General features: G+C 28.0%; 2 protein-coding genes across 3 annotated transcripts; both read left to right on the top strand.

Annotated features, from left to right (window-relative positions):
• The first annotated feature begins 1534 nt into the window (after positions 1-1534).
• On the top strand, positions 1535-5014 carry LOC108691629 (mitochondrial import receptor subunit TOM7 homolog). 2 transcript variants are annotated; one of them, XR_001931930.1, is made up of 4 exons: positions 1535-1758; positions 2101-2149; positions 2361-2448; positions 4992-5014. XR_001931930.1 is itself a non-coding variant. In XM_018199471.1 (3 exons), the coding sequence occupies exons 1-3, from the start codon at positions 1659-1661 to the stop codon at positions 2374-2376; spliced, it is 165 nt and encodes a 54-aa protein (XP_018054960.1). In that variant the 5' UTR covers positions 1535-1658; the 3' UTR covers positions 2377-2524. The 2 variants fall into 2 exon arrangements, 1 of the variants encoding a protein (XP_018054960.1); XM_018199471.1 differs by lacking the exon at positions 4992-5014 and having other exon boundaries at positions 2361-2524.
• A 3452-nt stretch (positions 5015-8466) lies between these two features.
• On the top strand, positions 8467-12151 carry LOC108691628 (aurora kinase C-like). The gene is made up of 5 exons (XM_018199469.1): positions 8467-8492; positions 8799-9405; positions 10396-10530; positions 11589-11979; positions 12038-12151. Exons 2-5 carry the CDS (start codon positions 8825-8827, stop codon positions 12149-12151), a joined length of 1221 nt encoding a protein of 406 aa, XP_018054958.1. The 5' UTR covers positions 8467-8492; positions 8799-8824.

Raw genomic sequence — 12151 nt, 5'->3', positions numbered from 1 at the left:
TATATATATATATTAGGTATGGGAAAAAGTTCGTGGCGTTTTTATAATGCCATCTAATGGGAAAAACGCCACGAACTTTTTCCCACACTAATATCAATCACTAATATCAACTAATCACAGAAAGTGAAGAAAATTAGTCGAATATAATTAAGTTTATGATTAAGTTGATTTCTTACTACACATAATTTCTTACTACGCATAATTAGATCCGGGCTTAATTAGTTAATTTTTGACGATTTTAGATTTACTAATAATATATTCATTGTACTACACTCAGGCTTTGTTCGTTTTCGTAATATATAAATTTATTGAATTATCAAATAGTTACTTTTCCCAAATGAAAATAATAATGAAGACATCTTCCCCAAATGATTTCTAATCAATTCTATTCATAAAACATAAATAAAATCGCTGTCTACTAACTTAACGCATGATAAAATTTGTTAATTACAAGAAGAATACTATTTCCCAAATGTTTAAATGCTTTTCCCAAATTTCCCCAAACGATTCCCAAATTATATAGAAAATATATAGACATAAATAAATCAGAAATATTCAATTTGTCTGCTATTTTATCAGTAATCTAGCATTGTTAGCTACATATCAACAATGCAAAGTAATTCTGCGAATCTGCTTTAAAATATAAATTCATTACTTTAAGAACATTTTCTCCGTTAAAGTATAAAATGAATTTATATTTTTAAAATAATGAATTTGTGTTTTAAGATAGTGAAGTTATGATTTTAAAGTAGTAAATTTGTTTTTAAAGCAGAAAACTTGTGTTTTTAAAATGTTTAATTTGTAGGTTTTTGTCATATATGACAGAAAGGTTTTCGGATCTCTCTATCCCATAGTCAACAGGCTTGAAAACCTCTAATGTCTCAAACTTTAACTTAATAACTTGTTTCGGAAACAAGACTATCGCGTTTTTCTACCAGATGCTTTCGTTTTGAGTTAAAACGCATCGAATGAGTATATTTTTATTAAAATTTGAGGAAACGATTCTATATAATTACAAAAAATATCTTTGTTTTTGAAGATTTGCATAAACACATTTTTGTATAAATAAATTACTTTCTATACCTTATTTATTTTTAATAGTTATGTTCATAGTGGACTATAGTTGTCTTATACTTACCATTTGTAATTTAATAGTTGGGTAGGATTTATGTGCTTCCTGTGCTTTCAAAAACGTATTCTGAGGATCGATTTTGTATCTTAAAACGAGGTGAAAATTACAAAGGTGAGCGAATTTATTAGAATACTTACTGATAATTTTATTGATCAACACCTAGAAAAACTTGCTCACTTTTGTAATTTTCTCGTTTGAAAATACAGAATCGATCTCCTGTTCTACAATACGTCGTATGTCGGCGTCGGAAACGCATGCGTATTCGGTTGTCGGCTGTCGCATGAAAAGAAACAATCGACCATGATTGGTTAATTTCTTACGGCACCCATACAACAACGTCTTCCGACTGATTATAGACTAGGCCTAAAGAAAAGCTCTCAACGAGTTGGCAACACTGAACATTAGTCGTCGCAATTTGTCTGAATTTGTCGTGGATTGTGGGCACGTTGTTTTGTGTTGCTTGATGTAAGAGTAGGATTTCAACGATTTTGACACAAGCGTTGCTAAAAATCTTAATATAGTCAAAATGGTTTTAAGTCCGACTACGAAACAGAGGATAGCCATTGTCCTGAATGTGAGCAAATTTGTATTTCAATGGGGTTTTATTCCTGCCGTACTCTTTTTAGGTTAGTTTTCAAATCTTATAATGATATGTTCCACTTGACATTCTTTTAACTCTCGTGTTCATCATTTCATCCTTGTTATTCATCAAATGTTAAACAAGGCTGCAATAATGCTCGTGAGCATTTAGTTATAAACACCAAGTAGAATATATTCGATCGATAGATTTGGTTGGTTCGCATTGCTTGACATCTCTAAAAATTTTTGCACTTAAAACGAAATATATGGGTAAATATTTGAAAAGGAAAAAAGCAAAAATACTGTGTACAAACAATACAAGCAACGCAAACAGACCTATTATTTTGTTTGCATGGCAATACTAAAAAGTTTCAATATTTTGTTTTTAGGATTCAGCAAAGGTGCTGACCCAGGCATGCCTGAATTAACCCTTATGAAGTAAGTGATTGCAAAAGAATTTGATAAAAGCGTCAAAAGCGTTTTGAATTATTTAGAATAATAGACTTTGAATACTTTTTATTTAGTAACATAAGTTGACATAAATAGCATTCTATCTTAACATTCAGAACTAAAAAAAAAAGAGGGCAACATTTGTGTGGACTTGTATCACTAAATAGAGAGCATTATTTGTAACATTGTTTTTTTACAGCTTATTATGGCAGTAAATCTTTCACAAGTTCATTCCAAAAAAATTATGGATACCATTGATGATGTTGCATGGATACATTTTATTTAAGGTTAAAGTTACAATGTTTCTAATTACCAGAATAATAGACTGTATCTCACTAAATAAATGTTATATTGTTAACTGAAGTTGAGTTAACTGTTTTTTTTTTAAATTGTGTTGTGTATAGGAACATTCTTGTGATGACAATAATGAGTAGTGAATGAGGAGTAAAAAGGAGTTCCCTTTAAAAGTGCATTTGGCATTGCAAATCGAAGGTGTCCGTTTGTTCTTTTACCTCGAAAACCGTTCAGCAACTCGCATCTTTCTGCTACATATCATCTCATTTGCGTTCGATATTAATATTATTTAGAGATAATTGAGCTACTCGATCCACTTTGGATTCAAAAACCGAGCTCGCAGAGATAATGCAGATTTTCGCGCCTAAATTAAGTTCATAATTTGTATATTTATGATAATGTCCAACTGATTCGTTAACACATATTCATCTCTTTTTTAATACTTCTATTTTATAAATAGTGTATTTGAACTGTCTGAGTCTATAAACGCTGAAACAAATGTTATCAAATAGAAATTGATGGAATATATTATGTATACAATATTTAATGAGGAAAGTAAATTTTTAATTCTTTTTTTCTTTAATTTTTCTTGAATTTGGGATTACGTATTTGAAAACAAAGAATGTGTTAGTTAATTTTTAGATTAAAGCTCATGTTGCACATATAGAACGAAATAAAATCAAACTATATTAATATATTAAAGACTCTAACAAATATAAATCAAGTGATATAACTTATAAATTTCAACTTACTGAAATTTATTTTGCAATATCTTTTAAGAAAACACACCTTGCGTATGAATCTGCTATTCATGTGTAACGATCTATTTTTAATAGGTATAGTCACTCGGATTGCTCGAAAAATCACGTGATCAAGCTCGCCATTTGCTAGTTCACATCTCAGATTTGCATTGCCGAACGCATCTAATCCGAGTGCCAAGAATTAATTCCGGTACAAAACTATAAACTATCTTTTAAAGTTAGATTATAAAATTATTTATTTTTATAAAATAAATAAAAAATATCCTATTAAAAATTTCTTTCGCTTTACTAGAAACTGATAATAGTCTTATACAGAGATCGACAAAATGCTGAAACTGGACACGGGCACTCGCGAATGCGGCTATTGTGCATATCTACAGTTAACTTTACTTACAATTCAGGAGTGTATTCTATTTTCTTTGTACCTTAGAATGAAATTTTGTATTTTATGCTTTTTTTTATCATAAAAATAGCACCGCGCATACATAGTGTTATAATTTTTGGTTTTGAGTACTAAATTCTTTAAATAAAAGCAATAAATATCAACGTAATCAATAAATATATTTTATTTAAATTCTTTAAATAGAAACAATAAATATTCTGCTGAACATGCAAAATAAAAGAAAAATAATAAATAACTAAATGACAATAGCAATATAGATAAGCAATCGTCAAATTATCTCTAGCTGTCTAACTTAGAAAAATTATAAAAATCAGTTAATATTAATAATATGGATAAAACAGTTAATATTAATAATATCATTATAATGATAATCAAAATACGAAAAGAACTATAAATACAGGTTCTTGTTGAGAGTCTGTGGGAAGAAAAATGGTTATAATTAAACTTAATAACTATGCACAATGTTTGATCTGTGGAATGAATATAATTCCAAAAAAATATAATCTTATAACTATGGAACCATGGAATCACTTATGAGACAAGACAGATAGAAGGACCGGAATAAATTGAACTCTTAAACAATTTAAAGTCACTGATAATAAAGTAATTTTTATTTATAATATAGACATATAAAAAAAATGATATTATGACTAGTGTATATATCGTGGCTCCTCTTAATATCTCCTATTAGGTGATAAATTCTAGTGATTACTAATGGAATTATTTGTACAGTAGTTTATTGTTACACTATGACGCTAATACATCAATATACATACAATAGACAGCATTTATTATAACATAATGATGAATATAATCATTAAGTTTTAAATTTATATTTTATATTATTATATTATATTGATTATTATTAATCTATAGTATTGTATAAATGAGATGTCAGATTAGCATCTTTTCCTGTATTATTCTCCTCTAATAGCATCTTCTATTAAATATAAAGATATTTACATAAAGATATTTTTTTCTAATAGGAAAAAGAATCAGATTTAAATAAATCCATTTTTTTTTATGCTAGTTACAAAATTGCTCATTTTATTGCACGTGAATCGGGTTCATTCAGCATTGATCCATTTATCAAACAATGTATTGAAATTGCGACAGAGATAGTATATCCGGATAATATTAATAAATTTAAATCAATTAATCTGTCTCTTCGAACTGTGACACGTCGTATTGAAAAATTAAGTGAAAATCTTGAACAATAATTGCTATTAAAAGCAAAGAATTTTATTGCCTTTTCATTAGCTCTCGACGAAAAATACTGATATCATTGATAACATAATTAACAATTTTTATTCGTGGTGTGGATAGAATCTGTCTGTTACCGAGGAACTTTTGAATACCATATCTTTAACAGATACGTCAACAGGAGAAGACATTATTGTCTAATATTGAAGAAGCGGTGGAAAGTATAAATCTGCCTTGGACAAAGTAACTTCAGTGCCTACTGATGGTGCTGCAGCACTGATTGGATTAATGCAGGCATCGCAGGATGTTTGAAGTCTAAATTTATGAAACAATCAAGACAAGAAATACATTCAATTCATTGTATAATTACTAATAATAAAGAAGCAAAATCTTTAAATTATGACGAAGCAATGAAAATTGTAATTAAAGTTGTAAACTTCATTAAGATTACAGGATTGAACCATCGTCAATTTCGCGAATTTTTATCTTCTTTAAAGTCAGAAGTTAGACTATACTGATATCCCTTATTTTTGCGAAATAAAATGGTCGAGATAAAACTCTTGAGTGTTTCTTTCATTTGCGCGAAGAAATAGCTATATTTTTAGAAATAAAAAATTAATGTGCCTGAACTATCATAGTTTTTCTGAATCGCCGATTTTGCTTTTCTTGCGGATATCACTAATCATTTGAATACATAAATTGATACTTGAAATTGATACTGATATTTACAAGACAAGGATAAATTAATAATTCATATGTTTGATCAAATTCAGTCTTTTAAAATGAAACTTAATTTATAGATTAATCAATTTCAATCCCGAGTTATTACACTTTCCAAATTTATTATCTGCCATGCACATTAAAGACGAGCAATGCAAAAAGTATAAATTCACTTCAATTATTGCATAATGAATTTGACCATTGTTTCAAGGAAATGCATGTTTTAGAAGTAAATTTTCTTATCTTTATGACACCTTTCATTGTTGATATTAATATCATTCTCACAGATATACAATTTGAATTAATTGATTTGAGATGTGACATTTTACTCAAAAATTGTTTCTACACAACGACTGACATTATGCAATTTTATTCATATGTATCACAAGAGCATTTTCCCCGATTTCACGGTGCAAAAATAATAAGTATGTTTGGTTCTACTTATTCATGCGAACAATTATTTTCTATAATGAGATTAAATAAGTCAAGACTGCGTGGGCTTTTAACAGATTCGCATTTAAATACTTCGTTTAAGTTGGGCCAGGACTATAACACCTGATATATCGCAAATAATATCAGATTGTAATCAATCAAATACGAATTTGTAAAAACGAATTATTATTGTTATAAATAAGAAACATTATATTATTCGAAACCTACATCATTATTATTTTATACTAATTTATCCGTATATAATTATCAGGGTTGAGTAGTAACTAATTAAAACATTAAAAGTTAAAAAGTTAATAACTTTTAACTTAACTTAGTTAATTTCAAATGCATTAAATTTTAACTTAGCTAAGTTACTTTTAAATGTTAACTTTTTAACTTTTTTTAAGTTAAACAAGTTTTTTATCTCTTTTAAATATCTTAGAAAAATAATAAAATATAATAAGACTAAGGGCGTATATTCATAATCTGTTCATATTTGTAAGCTTTAATCTAAAAACTAACTAGCAAATTCTTTGTTTTCAAGTGCGTAACTTCAAATTCATAAAGAGGAAAAGAATTAAAAATTTATTTTCCTCATTAAATATTGTACATAATGTACTTCATTAATTTCTATTTGATAACATTTGTTTGAGCGTTTGTAGACTAAGACATTATAACAGTTCAAATACACTATTTGTAAAATAGAAGTATTAAAAGAGATGAATATACGTTATGTTAACGAATTAATTGGATACATTATCATAAATATATAGATTATAGATTTAATTGAGGCGCGAAAATCTGCATTAGCTCAGTTTGAATCCGGAGTGGATCGAGCAACTCGATTGGCTCTAGAAATGTTAATATCGAACGCAGAGATGACATATAGCATAAAGATGCGAGTTGCCAAATGATTTTCGAAGTAATGCATGATCTTCTACAATGAGCAGTAGCAATAATGGATTAAGAAATAAGTCAGTAGAAATCGACCAATCATAGTTGATTGTTCTCCTCACATTCGACTATGATTGGTTGATTTCTATGCTTACTCTTTAATCCACTACTGCTACTGCTTATTGTATAATGCATTTTTTCACGCACAAAGTGCGAGAAATAAGAATATTCGATGATACGCAATTGACTCTCAGGGGAAAAAATGGATGAAAAATGTCAGACCAATCATAAACCGAGATAAAGGTGGCAGACTCTGGGTAGCGATCATGTAACTTTTTCGCTAGAGCGGAAATGTGAAAAGTGAAAATTTTTATGTATGATGTTCATACACATACATACAAAGAATTTATATCATTATTCCTAAACAGTAAAGAATTCAACATGTTGGATTGATTACTGCTTATGTTATGGCCAGACTCTACTGTGATTGGTCAATTCACATACTGCTTACGTTTTATTGCTTATATTTAAGTTTTTTGTGTGCTATGGTCCAATCTTGATTGAATAAGACAGTCTTGATAGAGTCGCTCTAGTAAAAGTCAAATCATAAGAGACATCTGATTGGTCAGATCTCAAGTCCTTTTAAACGCCGCCATTTGCAGATACTTTTGATCTTGAATAATAAATCTGAATTGGTGTGAGCAATTTTTATAGTTTATGAATAGTGATACTACTCGTGACTGTAGTGTAGATACGTAGTACAGAAGTGTAATTATAAATTCGCGTTAGTATTACTAGTAGTACCACTACTGGGATGAGTTGTTGAGACACTACTAGTGCAATAGTTAACTTACAGTCGACATATCGACATTTGTGCTGTTAGGGACTTTAATTGGTTTATTTTCTTATGTATTACATGTTATACATTATGCAAGAGTCTGTGCTTCCCGCTTAACTAATCAGACTTTTGTTTTCCTCCCATTCCATGAAAAGAAGAATTTCGATTGGTTAATTCCTTTATGCACTATGCATTGTGCGTTATGTAAGAGTCTGTGCTGCGTTCATTAGAATGCCTAACCATGCAACGGAATAGTGTAACGTGGAACAAGAGCGGAACCAACCAATCATAAGCATTCCACACCAACTACAGAGAAAAGGCCATTGGATGCATTTAGAGTGCTCAGTGAACGGTCATAGTACTGAATGCACTCATTAGGTCTGTCGCGTTACTTGCACTTTTTGCACTCGACATTTTTGCTTTCTCTCTTTTCAAAGTCAAATATATATATCTATTTCATTCTAAGTGCAAAAATATTTGGAGGTCTTATGTAACGCGAACAGATCTATTGCTTTATAAATCTAGTGATTTTAAGTTGAACCTGCTGAACGTGACCATCTTGTGACACATCTTGTATTGACCAATCAACAAAAGGCATTTAATTTTTTGAAAAACCGTTTAAAGATGCTGTAGATTTCATGGTTTCTCGTCCTACTGATACTCTTGTCTGTTTTTAATTGTACTGACCTTTGTTAGCATTCTAGAAGTGGGCAAATAATTAGAAGGAGATAACATTGAGAAAGAGAAGAAAAAGATTTCTTCGTTTTATTACATTTTGTTGAAAAAGTAAGTGCACTCAAAAAAATTGTGTCATTTTTGTGACTGGCATGAATTTACTTCAAAACTAATATGAAATATGTGATGTTTTAATATGTTTTTTTATTTTTGAAAATTTTTTTTTTTATTAAATTGTCGCTCATAAAATTATTAAAGTTTAAAATCTCAAGAAAATTAATGATACATATATGCATATGACATATATGTATACATATGTATCTATTTGTATTTTCCAAATTGTAATATACTCTTTTTATGTATGTAAAATAAATATATATAAAAGAAGATATATTTGCTTTAATATTCAAATTATAGAATCAGAAATTTCAATTGTTTTTAAAATGGACCAAGAAAACGATAAGACTCATCATGAATCAACTACACATACATTGAAAGCAATTAGCAGTTTGAAGTCCTTACATATTTCCAAAACATTTGCAACAGACATTGTTCAATCGAAAATTGCGGAAAGTACTATTAGTGATAAGGAAAATAACTATAAAGGTTGCTCAACAAATATCGTAAACAAAAATGAATGTAAAGAGATTACAAAGAAGTTTACAGAATTGATGCCACCACCTAAATTACCAGTAGCATGTAAATCAGTAGACTCTATTCAGCAATTGTCTAATAGTGAAAATAATGTGAAAGTAAGAGATAACAAAAGTGAAATGGTCCAAAAAGATTCAGATACAGAAACGAGTAATTCAAATAAGGAAAGTGAAAGTAAAAAAAAATGGGTATTGACGGATTTTGATATTGGCCGACCACTAGGTAAAGGAAAATTTGGTAATGTATACTTGGCCAGAGAAAAAAGATCAAAATTTATAATAGCCATGAAGGTACTTTATAGATCACAAATAGAAGACGCACAAATCTTACATCAAGTACGAAGAGAAATAGAAATTCAAACTCATTTGAGGTATCAATTTCTGTATTCTGTTTAGTTGTACATAATAAAAACTGTATATGATATAAAATATCTTAAGTTGAATAAGTCCACATAATTAATTTAATTTTTTTTTTAATTCTATTTATGAGGATATTGAAATAAATTAAGTGAGAGAGAGAGAGAGAGAATCAAATCTTCATTTCATTTCCAAAAATAAAATATATATTTTATATAGAATTTTTGTAAATAAATGAAAAAAAAAAATATTAAACTCTGATATTGAGCCTTATTACATGTAGATGAATATAATAAGGCCCAAATCAAAAATAACAAAGAAAATAAACATTATCTTTTTAAATCACTTTTAAAATGATTATTAATCACAGAAAAGAAATTCGTTAGGATTTACTCTACTCTCGAACGTTACAATTATCTTTAATTTTGTTTATAATTAACTCTTTAGTCTTTGAAAATTTCTAGCAATTTGAATGCAATTTTGGCTTTTTAAAAAATAGTAACATTGAAAATCATTATTCTCTGGCGTAAGCTCCACACATAACAAACAAATAATTATAGCTACAATAATCACATAAATAGGCCTTATTTAATAAGTACATGTTTTAAAAAAATACTTATACTCATTTTAAAAAATTGATTTATTTGTTATTTTTCATAGCTAGAAAGTTGAATAATATTATAATGAATTATAATAAATTATGAAACATTGATAAATTTTATAACAAATTGTTATCAAAATGTATCATAATATCATACACACAAATTTTTGTTGTGTTAAACAAACATATTGCTATCGATTCCAATTCTTTTTTATCTACTTCCTACACACACATTTTTTTAAGCATATACTTCGAATGTAAAGCGAGTTTTTAATAAATTTAAAAATAAGCGAGTTTTAATAAATTTAAAAGTGGACTTTATTTAGTGCTGGGCCTTATTCGACTCAGGTACTTTATTTTACAAAATCAAAGAATTATATTTAACATAAATGTTTTTTTATAGACATCCAAATATTTTAAGAATGTATGGATATTTCTACGACCCCAAGCGAATTTATTTAATATTGGAATATGCACCAAAGGGGGAACTTTATAAAGAACTGCATAACCAACCTAATAAACGTTTTGATGAAGTAAGGTAATAAAAGAGAAATTATGTTTTGTAGATATAATTGAAATTAATTATATAGTATAAGAGCCAATATACTTTTTATACAAACAATATTTGTGATACTTTTTCTCATTTAATTAAAATAAACACTCTTGTATCAGGTTGTACTCAATATATGTTATTAACAATTTCAAACAAATTATTAATTACAAAGCGTTAAAAATTGAAATATATGTCGATTACAAATAAAATGCATAGATAAAATTGGTAATGCTGAGTTAAAAAGTTAAAAAGTTAATTAATTTTAACTTCATTTAATTACATTTTAAACTTTTAACTTTTTTTAACTTTATATAGTTATATTTTATCGATAACTGTTAACTTTTAATTTGATTTTTTAAAAGTTAACATTAGGATTGAGTAGTTGGAATTATGTGGATCCTCAGATTATATGCTTATACATTCGTGTCTCGTCAGAAACATATTTTTCTAATTTTAAATAATTTCAAATATTTTATTTAAACAAAAAAAGAGATTTGAAAACGAAACTGTCATTGTGATCTAAAATCACGATTTTCTCAAAAAATACACAAAAGTACAATTTACTGCTTTACAGGAATTATTTTTTGATATCCCAGAATAATTAACAAAAACTGATCAAAATACATATATAAAATACATATGTCTCTCCTTGTTAGTAAAAAAGTTAACTTAGTTTTTTAATTTAATTAAAAAAAACTTGAAATCATGAAATAAAACAAATTTAACTTCGAACTTTTCAATTACTTTTTTTTCATTTCTCTTTTTTTCATACTTGATTTTTAATTCAATTAATGTTAAACGGATTAATTTTTATCTTAACTAAGTTAAATTTTTAAGGCTGTTAACTTTTATTTAATTTAGTTAAAAAAAAAGTTAACTTACCTAACTCTGGTAGCATAACATTCATCACACTCGAAATCTTTTCTCGTTATGTTGATAAAGCTGGTTTTCATATTTTTTATTAGATATTGTGGCTTAGTCTCAAAACTTTTGTTTTTCAATAATTGTACATATTCTTAAGCATATTATAATTTCTTTTGTAGAACAGCCACTTATGTAGCCCAATTAGCAGATGCGTTAAAATATTGTCACAGCAAGAGCGTTATTCATCGTGATATTAAACCTGAGAATTTACTTCTTGGAATTAATGGAGAATTAAAAATAGCTGACTTCGGATGGTCAGTGCACGCTCCTTCATCTCGAAGGGATACTCTATGTGGAACTTTAGATTATTTACCACCTGAAATGGTTTCCGGAAAAACACATAATCATACAGTCGACTTTTGGAGTGTTGGAGTATTATGTTACGAGTGTTTAGTAGGAAAACCTCCTTTCTATGCAACAACCAACGATGAAACCTATGTAAACATAAGAAGATTGCGGTATAATTTTCCGAATTTCATTAGTGAAGATGCAAAAGATTTAATTTCGAAGGTATGGTTCTTAGTGCAATACGTTTTCATTCTAAAATTAATTTTTAAACATATTTTAGTTGATAGTTATTGAACCTGAAAAGAGATTGGATATGGATGGCGTTCTTGCGCATACTTGGACTGTGAACAATCGAAAAGTGGATACAGCACAAGATTTTTTAAATCATAAATAA

Source organism: Atta colombica, unplaced genomic scaffold (assembly GCF_001594045.1).
Source record: "Atta colombica isolate Treedump-2 unplaced genomic scaffold, Acol1.0 scaffold48, whole genome shotgun sequence".
In the NCBI taxonomy this organism is placed as follows: Eukaryota; Metazoa; Arthropoda; class Insecta; order Hymenoptera; family Formicidae; genus Atta; species Atta colombica.
The sequence above is the reverse complement of the archived record's forward strand: the minus strand, read 5'-3'. Positions and strand labels throughout refer to the sequence as shown.